Genomic DNA, 20,000 nt, shown 5'->3' on the forward strand with positions numbered 1-20,000 from the left:
AAATCATTACATGTGTTCATTTCTTCCAGTAAAGAATATTGGGTTGAACATAAAGAATAAAAAAGACAATGATACGATGGAACTAAAACACACATATATGAAGAAAAAATAAGATCAAATTAAGTTAACTATTGATAATAACAGTACATTTAGAAAACTATAACTGAAAACATTGAGTGTCATGTACACACACACACACACACACACACACACACACACACACACACACACACACACACACACACCCACGCACACACACACACACACACACACACACACACACACACACACACACACAATGGGTCTAGTGTGACCAAAGCATTAGTGTCATGTACCCGTTGTGTGAGCGCTTGACAGGCCTGGATGGCTGTGTCTGTCTGAGAGATGAAACCAGCGCTGATGTTTTCTCCTTCGTCCAGTTTGTCCCTGAACTCCTGAAGAGATGAGAACTTCTGCTGGATGCTCTCCTCAAGAACCTGACACACACACACGCACGCACGCACACACACACACACACACACATACACACACACACACACACACACACGCGCGCGCACACACACACACACACACACACACAAACACACACACACACACACACACACACACACACACACACACACACACACACACACACACACACACACACACAAACACACACACACACACACACACACACAAAAAAGATTAAATAATTTTGAAAATGACAATCCCAAGTCATATACATTTTAGTTTTGATCATTAACACTTCACAGATGTTTCCACAGTGCTTTTGTTAACATAAAAACAGACTTTGTTTGCGTTCCGAATCGCATACTTTCTACTATATAGTATGGTAGAAAAAAGATTTAGTGTTGAAAACTGCATCCTATTTGGGCGATTCTGACCCACAATCCAGTGCGCACGTGAAGTGACGTCACATCGACGAAGCCTCCATATGAAAACAAACGGGGATGCGACGGATATAAAAGCAAGAGGCAAGATCAAGGCGCAATGTTATGATGAAATAAGAGAGTAAAGTATGTCCCAATAGTATGCCTACTGCATCCTAACTAGATTCTTTTTATCGTCGGATGTAGTATGTAGAATAGAAAAAAGAAAGAGTATGCGATTCGGAACGCAACCAATTGTGTTCACAAACAAATGTGCAAAGTAAAAAATAAATAAATAAAAAATTAAAATAAATAGCTGTGACATCATACCTTGCAGGTGTCGATGCTCCTTTGTAGTTCTGTGTGGTTGCTAGGAGACTGAACTGACTGCAGCCAGACGTTCTGCTCTGAGATCCAGCTGTTGGTCTGCAGCAGTTTGGATTCACGCTGAGCCCTGAGCCGGAGATTCCCCTCCAACGCCCGGGTCTGAATCAAACAATAACAACCAGAGAAAGTTACACATGTTACTTTTTCATAATGGATAAGTGTGTGTGTGTGTGTGTGTGTGTGTGTGTGCGTGTGCGTGTGCGCGTGCGCGTGTGCGTGTGTGTGTGTGTGTGTGTGTGGTTGTGTATAAATCCCTTCTAAGCTCAAACGGTAGTCGATTAGATTTGTCTTGCTTTGTTTCTTCTGTTATACTGTATAAGGTGATGTCCCTTTTACTGTTATGAAACACTTTAAAACCATTTGTGTTCCGATTCAATTAAATCAATCACAATCTTTCAAACCCATTATCTGCAGCCTAAATCGATTAAAATAAACCCCCCGCCCTAAAAACAAAAAATAACTAAAATATGTAGCCTATTTATCCAGTACAGTGACACTCCATCTTAAACCTCTAAGTTAGTCTAATAAAACCAACCAACCAACAAAAATAAAAATGTGTAAGTGGACATTGAAACTGACCAGAAAAGACTGTTCTGTAAAAAGCTAAAAGCATACATTTTTACCTGAGTATTGAGTGTTTCTGTCAGACTGAGCCACTGATAGTTGAGGTCTCCCTGCTCCTCTGCAAACAGGTTGTGTGTACAGCGCCCTCTGTGGCCGTCATCAGTACTGCACGTCTGCACCGGCCGGTTCACATAGTCCAAAGTGGCCTGATGGGCAGACAGCTCTAACTGACTCTCCTGAGAAAAGTAGAGTAAGAAAGTAAAATGTATTTATATAGCGCTTTTCACAGACAGTGCTTCACAATTTGGGGCGACTGTGTCTCAGGTGGTAGAGCGGGTCGGCCGATGATCAAAGGGTTGGAGGTTCGATCCCCGCCCCGCCACTTGTGTCATAGTTGTTGTGTCCTTGGGAAAGACACTTAACCCACCTCGCCTCGTGTGAATGTCGATAGTTAGCCTGCTGCTATCGGTGTGTGAATGTGTGTGTGAATGGTAATGTGGGAATGGGAACAGGTCTCCCTTGAAAAAGAGTCTTCGGTCTCAATGGGATTTACCTGTAGAAATAAAGGTTAAAAAAAAACGTGCATAGAAAATAAAAGCATAGTAAAATACTTGTAAATAGTATACTTACATCTATGAATAAAAATAATAAAAAAACAGAGGAGAGACCACTACAGGCAGTTTGCGGTGAGTTAAAAAAACATAACAGATAAAATTAGCAACATATAAAAAACAGAAGTTACCCAAAAGCTGAACTTGTGTTGCAAAAAAGTGAGTCTTAAAAGGAAGCTGATAGACTTAAAGGTGAAGTAAGCGGTTTATTTATGTTTATTCATACAGTGATCTCTTACACGATGTGCGCTTTTCATAAAGCCGATCTCTCAGTCAGCTGCTCTGCATGTAATCGGCAATTAAACTTTATGTAGTATCCCGAAATTGTATCCAATCACAAGAGAGAACGCTACAAACCGACACCCGTCTCACTCATGGTCTCACTGCCGGTGCACGCCAGAGCGACACATGGGTGAATGTTTATGCGCCTACAATGGCGGAGCAGGTAAAAATTCTTCCCAATGTCTGTTTTGATGGTTTTTATCATGTTTTATCACACTTGTGGATCTGAGATGATGCTAGATAACTCGCTGCTTGAAGACCGCAGTGCATTAATGTGGTGACGTAGGTACGAGCGAGGGGACTGCTAACTGCAGTAACTGACAGGAAGTTAGCTAAAAGAACCATTCCGCTTACAGCACCTTTAAAAAAGGGACATAAGGATTGCTATTGAGTAGAGCATTTAAATGGTGCTCTTAAAGATATAGTGCGTAACTTTTTTCATATACATAAATGTCGGTTACATTCAAGCCATCGCCAAAAGAGTTGACACAAAGTTGATTAAGCCTATTATCAGCTCCACAAAACTCTCTCTGTATTTCTCAGTATGGCAGCGTTTACAACCTGTATACATATTTATATCTTCAGGCGGTTTAAGCATAAACAGTTGTCCTTTCCCTACCTTGCAGTACTTGAGTAGTTGACTCAGATCGTTGTTAGTGGAGGATGTTTGGTTGGTGGTGCTCCTGTGTTCCTCTAACCCACACCGAGCCTCTCTCACCCAGGCCTGGAGCTCCTCCAGCGCCCCCTGTTGGCTCAATGTCTGCATCCATCGCTAGGGAGGGAGAGAAGGAGAAAGGTTCAGGTTCATTTCATTTAATTTTTTATTTTATTTCAGACATATCAAAAACAGTACAAAACTAAATGAAAAGCACAAAAATACAACAAACAAAATGTATGTTTAAATGACTTCACAAAAAGAAAAAAAAAGAAAAAAAATTATCTGTATTGATGTGACATGCCCGAAAAGGAGCAGGAAGAAGTATACACTTAACTTTCAGGTTACTTTATTTGTACCCGTAGGTAAACTTGTGTTGCAGTTTAAAAGTGAGCTTCCATCACACAGTTAGGACAACACACACACACACACACACACACACACACACACACACACACACACACACACACACACACACACACACACACACACACACACACACACACACACAATGGGACAGTTACATACAGTAGGCTAAAACAATTAAAGTGCTCCAGTGCTAATCCAAATTTGGACACTTAAAACTGACCGACATAATTAAAATATAATAAAACCCCGATAAATTGATCTAAAAAAATCAACAAGTAAATAAATAACACATACAAAATGAATGTTGTGCAAATGTAGCAGTTTCTACAGCTTGTTCATCAGCTGGAACAAAGCTGTTTTTAAAACGCTTGGTTTTAAACCTTGGGACTAAAAACCTTTTTTCCAGAGGGGAGTAGCTGAAACTCATTGTGCAAAGGGTGCAAACGGTCATTTAAAATGGACTGGGTTATCCGCTGTACCTGTCTAGTGTACAGGGAGGCCGGGGATTCAGCTGAGATTCTCCAATTAGCTTACTGGACCAATAGGTGTGACCATAATAGGTGTCACTATTTATGGATGAAAAATATTAAAAATCAGATTTGTTTTGTTTGTATAGCCCTATAACACACATAGCTATTTAACAGACAGACAGACAGACAGACAGACAGACAGACAGACAGGCAGGCAGACAGACAGACAGACAGACAAGCAGGCAGACATGCAGATAGGCAGGCAGACAGGCAGACAGACAGACAGACAGACAGACAGGCAGACAGACAGACAGACAGACAGACAGACAGACAGACAGACACATACACACACAGGCAGACACACACACACACACACACACACACACACACACACACACACACACACACACACACACAGACAGAGCGGAGAATGGTTTCACACCACTGAAGGCTTGTAGAGTCATCAGAGTTGCATTGTGTCGCACAGAGAGGAGGTTTCAAAGTAATTGGTGACAAGACGACTCCATGTGGGTTTTGTTATGTTCCCAATGCAGCATCCTGAAGGCTTACTCTACTTGTTTAAGGGCTAGAGTACGTAGTAAAGTAAAAAAAAAAAAACGTCATTCGAATACAATAAGTCAGAATAAATAAATCAGACCTCAAACACAGCGAAAAACGTTTTTATATTTAAATTTAAAAACTACACCATGGATCCCCCCACCTTGTATATGCTATTTTAAGCGCTGCGAGTATACGATTTGGAACATAGAGAGAGAGAGAATAAATAGGTATTACTTCAGAAACACTTTTTATATTTACACTTTAAAGACCTACTTCACCGGTGGGAATATGAAGGTGTATTGAACTCTGAGATCCTATGTAGTATAAATGTGCAAATATTTTTGAAATCGGTTCATCCTAGCCTGAGAAAAGGCAGAAAGAGTGTTTTATGGTCTCACTGTCTAACCCTACATTTTAAAGATGTGACATCACGTGTGTAAAAATTTAGGGTTAGGATTAACAGGACAGCTGGGCCAAGGGAAGACTGAGGGATTTTATAATGATAGGATGCCGGTTCCGTATGGGTGAATTATTTCTTATACTTCTTATAGAAGTAAAAAAAAAATTCCCCATAGAAATCTGCTGACCTTGTGCAGAGCTTGTTGTAGGACGGGAACATCAGCCAGTAGAATGGACCAGTCGTTCTCTGTCTGTCTGAGCTGGGAGTGGACGGGGCTCAGGTCTGAATCCAGGTCTGAAATCTCACTGTCTTCTGGGTTTATATCTAGATTATAAACTCCAGAGCCTCCGGTTGGTTCCTTTAGCTGGGTTAGCTGAGTTCCAGACCCCACCACAGCCACCTTCAGCCCACGTTTAGCCTCCAACTCTTTGGTCAAAGCCTGAAATGAAAAAGATTTTTTTTTAATCTATGGGGCGCCCTTAGCTCAGTTGGTAAGGCGTCCCCCCCCCCCCATGGGCCTCGGCCAGCAGCGGACCCGGGTTCGATTTCAGCCCGCGGTCGTTCTCTGCATGTCACTCCCCTCTCTGCCCCATTTCAACTCTGTCTCTGCACTATCAATAAAGCATAAAAATGCCGAAAAAACATATTTAAAAAAAATAAAAAATGTACCTATATATATTTATATTTAATTATGAAAGTAAAGTGCAATATGTTGAGAATGAATGAGAGCATGTTAACTCATTTCCCATCACTGTGAAACTATTTATATATTGTTGATCCCTTTTTCATGTGTATCAGTGTATTCTCTCTTGGCTTGACTTTAACACAAGGAGATCTAAATCATTTCTTGGGGAAAAATTGTTAAAATAAAATAGAATAGAAAATCATGTGATAGAACAAATTGGGTGATTTATATGTTTTAATGCCTTTTTAAAAAGGTAACAATTGTTCAGGATTTTGTGCATTTCAAATTAATTGCAAAGTGGAGTTTGTGATAGGGTTAGAGTGTGATGAGTGTGGTTGTCACGTTTATCCTCCAACTCTTTGGTCAAAGCCTAAACATAGGAGAAATCTGTTATGTAAAGTGTTTTCCACAATCACAACAATGTAATAAACCATACAGAAAACACATTTACTTACTTTTTATTTTTATTTTTTTTAAATGCATTTAAAACATTTGTTTTGTTTGTTGGTGTTTTTTTTTTTTTATTAAAATAAAATAGTTTTTTTTAAATTCATAGGGTACCTCGTAATAAAATAAAGTTGGTTACTTACATTTCTAAAAACCTTTAAAAACATTTGAACTTTTCATTAATTTGTGCAGGTTAAATTAATTAATGTAATTGGGTTTGTTATTTCCAGACTCACCACAAACTGCCTGTAGTGTTCCCTTCTCTGCTGAGCCTCCATCTCCTCCTCTCCGGGCACAGACAGCTGACTGAGTCCGTCTATCTGATCTCTAGCTCCAGCCATCCACTCACACAGCGCAGCACAGTCACGGGAAAACCTGTTTATTTGATGGAAAATAACACTTTAGAAATCGTTTTTGATTATAAATATTTTTTTAAATTAAAGTAGACTGAGGACGTTTGAGTTTATGTGGATATTAGCGCCCCCTGTGGACCAAAGCAGTAGTGTTTTTACCACACCAGCGCCTGTTGTCCTAAAGATCTTTGCTAGCCTGTGGTAGTCTCATTCGATGTTACAGTTCATTATTGATCGTCAGAGGAAAAGTGAGACAGTTTCATAAACATTTAAATGTTCCTCTTAGTCATAGATTTTCATCAGGTGCTTTTCATTAGACGCATTGCACATTCTAAATGTATTTCTCTACTTTATAAAATGCTTTATTTACATTAAAGACTCATTAATGACTAATTTTTTTTTTAGCTCAAATCTAGGCCTTTCAATAAAAATATATATTTAACACTTTCGACAAGAAATTTGCAGTGAGAAGGTTTTCTATTATTTTCTCTCTCGTTTCCATCTCTACCATTGTGTCCTTGAGCAAGACACTTAACCCCAAAACTGCTCCAGGGGCGCTGTACTATGGCTGACCCTGTGCTCTGACCCCCTCTGGAGTGTGGGAACTTGAGAGGGGAGATGAGAAAAGACAAATTTCAATGTAACCATTGACTAATAAAGTAACTTAACTTTAAATGTAAGTCTCTCACCTGTTCCTCAGTTTCCTGGTCTTGTCTATGTCGGTGTATTTGTCCTCGACCTTCTTGTTTAGTGTTTTCCATCGAGCTGCGAGCTGATTGGTGGACAGGCCTTTACATCCCGCCCCCTGCAGCCTAAACCCCGCCTCCAACATCCGCCCAAACCGAATCTTGTTCCCCTCGAAAACGCTACACAGATCCTGTCGGAAAACACAAAGACTTTATAGCACTGTCTTCCTGAGAGAATATCAACATTTTTTTCATTTTCCTTTATTTAACCTCGAAAGATCAATTGAGGGGTGATGACCCTCTTTTACAATGACGTCGAGTCAATTACAGATACACAATATACAATAAAAATACACAACAAGCTGACAAAGAGACACAAACAGTTAAAACATTCAGATCAATTGAATGAAGCAGAACAATAGCCTGATTAAAACAGTTACAAGTGGAGTGGGACTCATTCAAAATAATATGTTTAAATTGGTTAACAGTTATGAGTGTATGAGTGTTTATTTTAATTTGATGTCGTAGGTTGTAATATACCCTACCTACCTGATGTATCCATAACTTTATATGACACAAGGGCAAGAAACAGACTCAATATGTCACAGCTTCACATCCAAACTCCAAACTCAGACAATTTATGCAACTTCAGATTAAGCTTTGAACTTAAAAAACCTTTTATTATGAGCTTAATGGTAACTTTAACATGCTAGTGTTTGCATATTGTCTCTTTTTTTTAATGTAAAAAAAAAACAGTATGTCTGTCTGTCTGTTTTATTTTTTTTTAACCTTTATTCCTACAGGTAAATCCCATTGAGACCGAAGACTCTTTTTCAAGGGAGACCTGTTTTCCTTTCCCACGTTACCATTCACACACACATTCATACACCGATAGCAGCAGCTAACTATCGACATTCACACGAGGCAAGGTGGGTGAAGTGTCTTGCCCAAGGACACAACAACTATGACACAGGTGGCAGGGCGGGGATCGAACCTCCAACCCTTTGATCATCGGCCGACCCGCTCTACCAACTGAGACACAGTCGCCCCAAACTTGGGGATTGTTTGAAATAAAGTTGCAAAAAGGTCAAACTATTCTTTTAACATTATGCAATTACATCATACTTGCTAACATGTGACAAATTTAGCATTCACACGGTTATTAGCATATTAGCTTGAAGAGTAGCATTAAGAAATTCAAAGTACAGACTAGGCCACACTTCAGGCTGTAATGTAAAAACTGATTTGTGATGATGAGGTGATTCTGAGATGTCTCAAAGAGCTGAAAGAGCCGCTGTACTCCTTCAGGGTCCATTTCAAATGAATAAGACAGTTAGGGTCAATTTTTTTTCTCCCACCCGCCACCAAAAAGAAGCGCTCCTTTTTTCTCTGCCTTTCTTAAATTAGACACATCCCGACAACACATTTCCAATTTCCCCAAAAAACAGGGAACATGAACCCAAAATGAATTCTAGTTGGAGGTCTCCGCTTGGGTTAACAACTCACATTATTAACCAAAGAACATCATGTACTACTACAGAAAACAGCCCAATAATCAAGAGTCAATTTAGGTTTTTTGAGTGCCATGTACAAAGTATAACTGGCGTAGAGAGAGTGAGCCAATTTATGTCCAAATGAGCTGAAAAGAACATTGTAAAGTACATCTGTGTGTGTGTGTGTGTGTGTGTGTGTGTGTGTGTGTGTGTGTGTGTGTGTGTGTGTGTGTGTGTGTGTGTGTGTCTGTGCCCTCTTCGGTCGCCTATCTGTAAATTAATTTTAGACGTAAAAGGCTTCTGAAAAACTTTTTTTTTTAAACCCAATATATTATATCAAAGTCTGGTCTGTGAATAAGCTTTCACAAAAGTCTGATTGAAAATAGGTTAAATTAAGAATAAATGTTCAAACATATTATGAAAAAAAGTTAGCTAAATATGTATTATTTTACTGTCTAGACTGTTTGACAGGACTGTGTGAGTACATGTGCTCTTGTCTCTTGGTTGGCTGCTTGTCTGTTAATCAGAATTATTCAATGATGGGGTTTAAAGCCTTTGTAGATATTGTCTAAAATAGTCAAAATTAATATATGATATCAACGTTCTGTGTCTAAATACGCTTTTCTTTTTTTTTTGTTTTAAGATTTTTTTTTATTGCATTTGTATGCTTTATTGATAGTGTAGAGACAGAGTTGAAATGGGGCAGAGAGGGGAGTGACATGCAGAGAACGAGCGCGGGCTGGAATCGAACCCGGGTCCGCTGCTGGCCGAGGCCCATCGGGGGGGGAACGCCCTACCAACTGAGCTAAGGGCGCCCCCCTCAATACGCTTTTTAACCAAAATCTGACTGAATTTTTTTTTTCAGAAATATTTTAAAACTTAATTAATTTAATTTTTTATTTTTATTGTCTAGACCGATTGACAGGACTGTGTGGGCGTGGCCATATCAAACAGTGTCCATGGCAACAGTCATATAGAGTTTTTTATAGAATGTTCACATCACATTACATACAGACCCGGAAAAAAATAAGAGACCACTCCAAATGTTCAGTGTCTCTCGTTTTACTATTTATAAGCATATGTTTGAGTAGAATGAACATTTTGGTTTTATAATATAAACTACTGACAACATTTCTACCAAATTCCAATACATTTTCAGTCATTAATAGCATTTTCAATAAGTAATGTAGAGATGAAGATTGAAGAAAAATCCAGACTGGTCTCTTAATTTTTTTCCAGAGCTGTATATAATGCAAACATACCTGATAGACAGTGAGCTTGTCACAGTCACCGCCCTGTTGCATCTTGGGAATTGAAGTTTCTATTTGTGTCAGAAGGGATTCCGACCAGGCGCTTTCCTCCTCCCACTGCGACCACATCTGAGACGCACACAGAAAGGAAGATTTGACCGTTTACGTGAATCAATTATGGGATAGTTTCTTAAGAATTTTTTTATACATTTAGGTTTTAAAGCGACACTGGAGGTTAAATAACGTATTGATGACTTACATAAATAAATAATCAACGGTATTACATTTTTTTTTCCAGAAATATTTGAATAAACATGCAGATTTGGCAATATCTAAGTAGCTATGGAAACATTTGCATCTCTTTAAAAAAACTAAAATCTATATGTTGGTTGTATATCAACTCAAATTAAGGAATCACATAAAAATACAGTTATAAAAATAACAAAATAGTCACCAGATGGCTATCACAACAGGGTCATGAAATATATCAAGATTATAATACATCATGTATAGTATGGACATTAGAAAAGTGAATAAAAAAAAAAAAAATAAACATTCAGTGTCTCGCCTTAATTCTAATTTATTCTGACAATTAATAAACTGTGTCCCATAGTCTACCTGTAATATGTGCTCCACCCTGACCCCCTTCTCCAGCCCTTGCTGTTGCAGTCTCTCCACCTCCGTCTGCAGCGCGGTCACTTCCCCCTCCCACCTCAGCAGGGCGCTGTCTGGGACCCGGTGTGTCAGGTACTGCAGGGTCCGCCCATGATCCCCCAGGAACCGGAAGAACCTCTGATAATAGGAAGGGTACGAGATATTAGACAATAGGGTTGCGTTCCGAATCGCATACTCTTTCTTTTTTCTATTCTACATACTACATCCGACGATAAAAAATCTAGTTAGGATGCAGTAGGCATACTATTGGGACATACTTTTACTCTTTTATTTCATCATAACATTGAGCCTTAATCTTAAATAGGATGCAGTTTTCAACACTAACAATCTTGGCCGGATGTAGTAGGACATCCGGGTACTTCTAACCATCCTAAATCTGGCCACAAGAATCGGGACATCCTAAATCTTTTTTCTACATACTATATAGTAGAACGTATGCGATTCGGAACGCAACCTAGATATGCCATGCGATCCAATCCCTATACTATCTACTTTTTAGTATGGTAGAAAAAAGATTTAGGATGTCCCGATTCTTGTGGCCAGATTTAGTACGTCTACTACATCCGGCTGAGATTTTTAGTGTTGAAAACAGCATCCTATTTGGGCGATTCTGACCCATAATCCGGTGCGCACCTGAAGTGACGTCACATCGACGGAGCCTCCATATGAAAACAACCGGGGATGCGACGGATATAAAAGCAAGAGAAAGTTAAATGTATTTTAATTATTTTTTCTGATGAGGCTAATCCACACATACTAACCTTGTCGCTGTCATGTTGCTCCTGTAGCTTTGCCCTGTCATGAAACTCTGTGTGTGGTTTCTGTGTGGTGCATTCAAGGCCCTTTGTATCAGGCTTGTGTATGGTGCGTTCAGGGCCCAGAGCCACCAGTTCCCCCAGACTATGAACCAGACGCTCATAAAGCCTCTGCAGCTCTTCACTGGCCTTCAGCTCCTCTCTGTGGGACTGAACTCTGCTCACTGTACTGTCCAACTCTCCCTGTAATATACAAGGGGGAAGACAGGTTCAAGTGATAAGGAAACAATTGTTTTTTCAAGCAACATAATGTGTTTCATACTGGTAAATATTAAAGGTCCAACATGTACATTGAGGTGTTTATTTGACTAAACCTTGTCTGTTTGCGTATGTATATTTCTCCTATACAACCATCTTTAACGGACATTATCTCAACATCAGTTTTTTTTAGTCAATACTCTGAACCAAAAATCTCAACTTCTAAAGCTCTAAACACTTACATCAACTAAACTTTCCATAATCATTCTTAGCACTATTCTGAAGGTTATTACAGAAGGATTAGTTCATATGTTGTTAATTATCTGATGTATAATACATTACTTAAAAACATGCAGAAAATGCCTTTTGAAGACCTATATTACGTCTTATATATCGTATAGCATGTATCGTACCTGTAGTTGTGTGGCCTGGTGGAAGAGAGAGGCTGGCAGGTTGTGTTGGGCCAATAGAGAGTTGACCTGCTTCACCTGCTGCGCTAGAGAATCCTCAACTTGAGACACAGCCTGGAAGAATACACACATTCACTGAACACTGATTTTCTGATGGATATATCCCCAAAAATATATACATTTTTAAAATCATCTGTCCGTCCGTCCGTCCGTCCGTCCGTCTATCTATCTATCTATCTATCTATCTATCTATCTATCTATCTATCTATCTATCTATCTATCTATCTATCTATCTATCTATCTATCTATCTATCTATCTATCTATCTATCTATCTATCTATCTATCTATCTATCTATCTATCTATCCATCCATCCATCTATCCATCCATCCATCCATCCATCCATCCATCCATCCATCCATCCATCCATCCATCCATCCATCCATCCGTCCATCCATCCATCCATCCATTCATATATCCATCTTGTTAAGGTTAAACATCTCCGTGGATACAGTACCTGTAGTTTGTTAAGGCCCGAGGCTTCAGTGAATTCATTAGTGATTTGTTGAACAGTCGTCAGGTTAGAAGTGAAGGCTGCATGCAACTCATTCAGTCGCATCTGTTGGTTGAAACGAACAACACTGGTTTATTCACTGAACAACAAGGGTATACGTTGAAAAAAAATAATAAGAAGAAAATGTTATTGACATTTAAAAAGTTATTCATAGTACAGTGTAAGTGCAATTATAATGAATAAATATTAATAATTCATAATAATTATCATTAAGTTATGTGAAATAAGGTAATTAGGTATAAGGTACTATACATATACAACAAAGGGTTTACGTTGAAAACAAAAACAAATAAGAAAATGTTATTGACATTAAAAGACAGCATTTAAAAAGTTACAGTTATAGTTATATTGATTTGATTCAATTTATTTCAGACATATCAACATACAAAACAAAATGAAAAGCATGGAAATACAATAAACAAATTATGTTTTCACAAAAAAAAAAAAAAAAAAAAATTATCTGTATTTCTGAGATATGCCTGAAAAGGAGCAGGAAGAAGTATACACTTATTTATTTTTCCATAGTAAAAAAAATAAAAAATAAAAATATTTATTAAATTAAAAAAATTAAAATATTTATTATATTCGCTTCTCTTAATCCATATACTCTCTGTACAATTGGCGATACTATATTATATTTGCCATTTACGAACTATACATACATACATACTACTTAATATACTATGAATTTTTTATATTTTTATATTATTGTAGGTGCAATTATACTAATTTAAACATGTGAAATAAGGTAAGTAGATATAAGATACACATTCATTATATAGATGTGGTGAGTTGATGTATAAGTTATTCAAGATAAACAAGATTACATTTTTTATTAATTTAAAGGTGGAGTCAGTGATTCTGGCGAACGCTTGTTGACTAAATCACTTTTTGTCAAAATCTATAAAGATGTTCCTCACAATCTGCTACCTGTCCATTATGTGTGTGCGCTGGGGGGAAAACAAATCTGGTGTTAATACACAGCCCAGGCTCTGTAAATCAACAGGTAATGGAGCGTGAGGAGACATTCACTGATTTTGACAAATTCATTTTGACAGCAAGCGTTCTCCAGAATCACTGACTCTACCTTTTTTTTTTTTTTTTTTTAAGATATTTTTTTGGCATTTTTATTCTCTATTGATAGTGTAGAGACAGAGTTGAAATGGGGCAGAGAGGGGAGTGACATGCAGAGAACGACCGCGGGCTGGAATCGAACCCGGGTCCGCTGCTGGCCGAGGCCCAACTGAGCTAAGGGCGCCCCCGACTGACTCTACCTTTAATGGAAGTTCCTGTAGCTACTTTAAATAAGGCATGAGATACATATTCATTATATAAAGGAGGTGAGTTAATGTATAAATTATTGAAGATAAAAAAATAAGATTATTTATATAATAGTTTATTTATTGATATTTTCCCCTTGTATATAATACGATTAAAACGTGTATTATTATGGTACAGAATAAGTACAATTATACTTATTATACATTTGTTAAACAGGGACAAACAGTGAAACAGTGAAGACAAAAATCTGAATAAATACTGAAAATGTTTCCCCTTGTCTGACCTGTTGTGATGCGGTCTCCTCCTGTGTGTTTCTGAGCTGCTTCTCTTTACTGGACAGAGCAGCTTGGACCACTGGAACCATCCTACACACGTCCTCCACACACTGTTTACCACCAGGGACACAGCCGGGGTTTGACCAATCACAGGAGAGTTTACTACCAGGGACACAGCCGGGGTTTGACCAATCACAGGAGAGCTCACTGCCCAGGGTACACAGCTCTGATGACAGGCTCTGGAAAAGGAGAATGCACAATAAGTCATAATAAATTAAAAATAAAATAACTTATTGTGTTACTAACGTGTATGTTTTGTCTATATACAGGTACATGTCTTTGGAACACGTCTGAAGTGATGCTTCGTTCATTCCTTTGGAAATGTATTACTCAGTTAAAGCTGCAGTGTGTAATATGTAGATATAAAAGGCTAATTCTTATAATAAAAAAAAACATACATGATCTGAAAAACGCCAACATATTTTAGTATTTTACCTTTAATTACCTACTTATTTACTGTCTCAAAGGTGAATTAAGCGGTTTATTTATGTTAATATAAGTGTTAAATCGCTCTTTATTCATACAGTGATCACTTTCATAATGTGCGCGTTTCATAAAGCCGATTTCTCAGTCAGCTGCTCTGCATGTAATCGGCTAATAAACTTTTCGGGGGATCCCGAAATTAATATTCAATCACAAGAGAGAACGCTACAAACCGAGACCCGTCTCACGCATGGTCTCACTGCCGTTGCACGCCAGAGCAACAGATGGATGAATGTGTGTGCGCCTACAATGGCGGAGCAGGTAAAAATCCTTCCCAATGTCTGTTTTGATGGTTTTTATCATGTTTTCATCACACTTATGGATCTGAGATGATGCTAGATAACTCGCTGTTTGAAGACCGTAGTGCATTAATGTGGTGACGTAGGGACGAGCGAGGGGACTGCTAACTGCAGTAACTGACAGGAAGTTAGCTAAAAGAACCATTCCGCATCTTTAAATTAATTTTTATGTAAAAGCCCAAAGTAATTGTCCATAGTCCCACCTGTATCTGTAGTAGTCTTGTCTGTGCGTCTCCGTCGGTGGTTGTGTGTAACATGTTGCTGATGGCAGACAGACAGAGGGACGCGCCGCTCAACACATCAAACAAACCCTCGTCTAGTGACTGAAGAGAGGGGTCATCAGGAGAGGTCTAAAGAGGGAGAGGTTAGACAAAGTATTAATAATAATAATGCATTTGATTTATTTAGCACTTTTCTAGGCACTCAAAGCGCTTTACAGGGTTCCAGGTTCCATTCATTCACACACAGTTATACCGGTGGCGGAAGCGGGGCTGCCATTTTGTGCGGGAATCGAACGTCCAACCCTTTGATAATTTGCCGACCCGCTCTACCAACTGAGCCACAGTCGCCCCAAGCACTGGCCAACCACAAAAAAACTAAAGGCAATCTCTCAGGAATCTATAGACTGAAAACTATTGTGAAATTAAAGCCCCTGTAAACCCATATCCACAAAATCCTTCTATCTATGTAATAATGGATTGGATTTATATAGCGCCTTATTCCCTAGGGACTCAAAACGCTTTACAGGGTTCCAGGTTCCATTCATTCATACACAGGCATACCGGTGGTGGTAAACTACCATAGTAGCCACAGCTCCGACCACCACTTAAAACATACAGCATTCATACACATTCACATGAGGCAGGGTGGGTGAAGTGTCTTGCCCAAGAACACAACAACCATGACACAGGTGGCCAGACGGGAATCGAAACGCCAACCCTTTCATTAGCCGACCCGCTCTTCCACCTGAGTCACAGTCACAGTATGTAATCTGGGGAGTTAGTCGCATGATGATAGTAAAGCATCTGAAAAGAGTTCGGGGTATATTTATCAATCCAAATGAAACATATTGTCATTTAAGTGTCATCAACATTATAGAAATTCACTTTAATTGAGGCCGGCTTATGACACAATATTTTGAACCAATCACAATAACATTAATTGATTTTTTTTTTACTATTTTAGACCAAGTTTCCAGAGGTAGAAAGAAGACACATTCATATGTTGTAAGTATTTGGTCAGTCAAAAGGAAATGTTGCTATTTCTGACTATTTTCATGATGCATTTATTTATTTTTTTGTATTAGATTTTATTCAACATGAATCAGTGCGATATCTGCTATGTCGCCGGATGAGGTGCAACACCCTTTCTCTTTCATGTGTGTTGTTCCTTTCTATTCTCCTTTGTAAGGTGTGATGTCAAAATGTGTGTCCTGTAGTGAGCAATCAACAAAACAACATTCCATCTCAGGGATTTCAGACAAAATATATATGAAGTTCGTAACGGAAGAATAAAGTTCTTTGAATTTGAATTTGAATATAATTACAAAAAAAAATTGTGGTTGGAAATTTTGTTTATGCCCATGATAAAGTGGCACGACTCTTATCCAACATGCCATCTTTTACTTTTCCAAACTTACTGAATAGCACTATTCTGAAGGTTATTACAGAAGGATTTGTTCATATGTTGTCTGATGTATACTACAATTTCTTCTTAAAAACATACCGAAAAATGAATTTTTTAACACCTGTACACAGCATTTTTTTTAGGCTGTATCCATAATCTATATTGTTATAAACTTTGTAATAAATATATTAACTGTTGGATTTATCTAACATCTAGATTTTTCTACAAAATATTTAGTCATATAGCCTACTGCAACATTTGAATATATATACAAACATTTTGGAAAATATTGTGATACAAAAAATCTCACATTAAAGGTGCTCCAAGGAACTTTCTGTTTGTGTTAATTCTTGCGGCCCCCTTTGGACAAAAGCGGTAGTGTTTTACCACGCCAGCTGTTGTTCCTGGGTGAGCGTAGCCATGACAAAGGCATTGAGAAAAACTATAGACAAATAGCATTCTTTGCACTGATGGTCTCGTTTGCTGTTGCATGTCATTTATAATCATCAGAGGAAAACATTTGACTGTTTCAGAAATATTAAAAAGTTCCTCGTAGCACCTTTAAATATATGAAACAAGCATCCAGGGGTCCTAGCATGTCTTAAAGGCCATTATAAGGACTGTGTGTGTGTGTGTGTGTGTGTGTGTGTGTGTGTGTGCACCTGATTTTCTGTCGCTGTGTGTCTCAGCTCTGTCAGTCGGCTGATGTGACTTTGAAGATCTTTGAGGATTATCACACATCCTGCTGTTCCATCACTACGAACTATAGATGAGTCTGTCACCTTCAGAGACACACACACACACACACACACACACACACACACACACACACACACACACACACACACACACACACACACACACACACACACACACACACAGACACATGTTTGTACGGCTATACTTTTGAGGACATTCATTGACATAATGCATTCCCTAGTCCTTAGCCCCTTACCCTTACCATCAAAACTAAATGCCTAACCCCAACCCTTACACTAACCCTAACATAAACCTAATTCATACCTGAACCTTAAAACCTAGTGTTAACCCTCAAACAGTTCCTTTAAAGGCCTGTCCCAAAGTGACAACCGGACAAAATGTCCTCACTCTAAAACTCACATCGGTACTCACAAAAGTATGTTAACAAGTGCAGACAAACACACACACACACACACACACACACACACACACACACACACACACACACACACACACACACACACACACACACACACACACACACACACACACACACACTCTTATCTTAACAAGCCCCGCTGGAGTCCCCAAGACACCAAAGACATTACAAAAGTGCCTTCTTCTCAAATCTCAAAAAAAGGTGATAACCAAGACACATTTTACACATTTTTCTTTTCTCATTTTTTTTGTAGTATTTCTTGCAAAGTGCTAATCAAGCCCTTGAGCTGTCCCATACCTGGCAGGGCGGCAGCAGCCAGCCCTCCTCCAAACACAGCAGTCGCCTGTGAAGGTGGCTCCACTTTTTCGTATGAGTAGAATCCGTCTCCACATCCGACTCAGTGGGAGGTAAGCTGGAGAGAGAGGGGGAGAGAAAAAGCTGAAAATTAGCACTTCAAGTAACAATGTGATACTTTTTTTTCTTTTTTCTTTTCTTTGCTTTTGTTAAACCAAAACTTTTTGTAGGTGTAGTCTAGGGGTGTCTGTTTGAATAGTATGCCTTAATATCTATCTCCAAATTATCGAAAATATAATGCATTGATTTGAGTAAATCCAATCAAAATTGATAAAGAATTATACTAGTGTTTCTTACAGTTCAAGTCTCTTCATTTAACGTTTGCTCAATAAATATTGATTTTGAAATTATGTCAATGTATATATTGTGATAGCTTGGTGATTTTTATTATCATTCTTGTGTTAAGGGTGCCGGGCAGATCTCTGTCCTGACATATATAATATAGTAACCATAATGCCATACACACTATCATGTTTAAGTCAAGTCAAGTCAACTTTATTATCAATTCTTAAAATATTCAGGCATACATAAGGATCGAAATGGCGTTTGTCTCTGACCCACGGTGCAATAGGAAATATAATAATAAAATAAAATAAAGTAGAATAAGATAAAGATAAACAATATTTACATTAAAGCTGCAGTGTGTAGAATTTTGGGTTTTATTTCCTAGCAGATTTTGTAGAAAGTAATTATAATATCCAGAAGTATGTTTAATTTAGTGCATAATAGCTGAAAAAAATTTTTGAATGATTTTTTTTCCCTTAGAAAGGGTCTCATATATGTCCATATTTCTGCATATCTTGGACCAAGGCCTAGTGCCGCCATCTTGAAAGTGTCATAGTTGGAATGTCATCAGATGCATTGTTTAAAATGAAGAATTGTTCTCGTCCTTGAAGGCCACTGTAGCTTCTGTTATTATTCTAAAGGGGTGGGGTTACCCAGGGAGCGTTGCATTCTAGAGCTTTGTAGAACTTTCTTGATGATGTCATATTACACACTGCACCTTTAAATAAATTCTAAATACTAAATGGTGCAAAAAGGGTACAAAATAATAAGGTATGCCAAACTCAGCATATCCCATACACACCACTATGATGTATAACAGAGTAATGGTGCGTTGTGTTACCATGGTGCCTCCTCTGTCTCGTGGCTGAGTGTAGCTCTGCTGCCCTGTCTGGAGATGGACAGAGTGAGACCTCTCTGTTCACACAGGTCCTGCTCCAACTCCTACACACAGACACAACAACAACAACAACAAGGCTTATGTCAGGTTACATTTGTTCATTCACAAATACACAGGACAATACATACAGGTGAAACTCATATTATTAAAATATCATGGAAAATTTATTGGAATTGAGGCAAGAATTCATGCAAAAGGGGCCCAAACCAAGTACTGAGTACGTAGTAAGTAGAGAAAAATCACGAAGGAAGACCTTGACTTTGACTTCCATAGAGCCGTGTACCTTTTGCTGCTGCAGGCTGCTCTGTCTGGGCAGCTTGTTCCTGGGAGAAGAGAGTATCTCCTGAACACTGCTGCGCCTTCTCAGAGCGGAGTGGGGGGGAGGAGAGGGGGGAGGCTGGAGAGGAGGGAGAGACAGGGAGAGACAGTCTATTAAGGCTATACATGTCAGAGCGGAGTGAGGGGGAGGAGAGGGGGGAGGCTGGGACAGACAGAGAGAGAAGAGACATAGGATCAAAACAATAGCCAACAATTATATATATTAT

The 20,000-nt window shown here is 38.7% G+C and overlaps 1 protein-coding gene across 1 annotated transcript in view; it reads right to left on the bottom strand.

Annotated features, from left to right (window-relative positions):
• The window catches only part of syne2b (spectrin repeat containing, nuclear envelope 2b), a 195,717-nt gene that overhangs the window by 59,419 nt on the left and 116,298 nt on the right, over positions 1-20,000 (bottom strand). The window contains exons 83-100 of the mRNA XM_080042180.1: positions 19,739-19,852; positions 19,399-19,499; positions 18,216-18,330; positions 17,443-17,562; positions 15,358-15,504; positions 14,321-14,551; positions 12,700-12,801; positions 12,187-12,297; positions 11,522-11,758; positions 10,704-10,877; positions 10,098-10,214; positions 7,346-7,533; positions 6,540-6,678; positions 5,359-5,610; positions 3,336-3,488; positions 1,883-2,059; positions 1,203-1,358; positions 336-476 (exon numbers count right to left, since the gene is read on the bottom strand). Coding sequence (XP_079898306.1) covers positions 336-476; positions 1,203-1,358; positions 1,883-2,059; positions 3,336-3,488; positions 5,359-5,610; positions 6,540-6,678; positions 7,346-7,533; positions 10,098-10,214; positions 10,704-10,877; positions 11,522-11,758; positions 12,187-12,297; positions 12,700-12,801; positions 14,321-14,551; positions 15,358-15,504; positions 17,443-17,562; positions 18,216-18,330; positions 19,399-19,499; positions 19,739-19,852 — 2,775 coding nt within the window. The remainder of the gene's footprint in view (positions 1-335; positions 477-1,202; positions 1,359-1,882; positions 2,060-3,335; positions 3,489-5,358; positions 5,611-6,539; positions 6,679-7,345; positions 7,534-10,097; positions 10,215-10,703; positions 10,878-11,521; positions 11,759-12,186; positions 12,298-12,699; positions 12,802-14,320; positions 14,552-15,357; positions 15,505-17,442; positions 17,563-18,215; positions 18,331-19,398; positions 19,500-19,738; positions 19,853-20,000) is intronic.

This window comes from Ammodytes marinus, assembly GCF_949987685.1.
Source record: "Ammodytes marinus genome assembly, chromosome: 15".
Classification (NCBI taxonomy): Eukaryota; Metazoa; Chordata; class Actinopteri; order Uranoscopiformes; family Ammodytidae; genus Ammodytes; species Ammodytes marinus.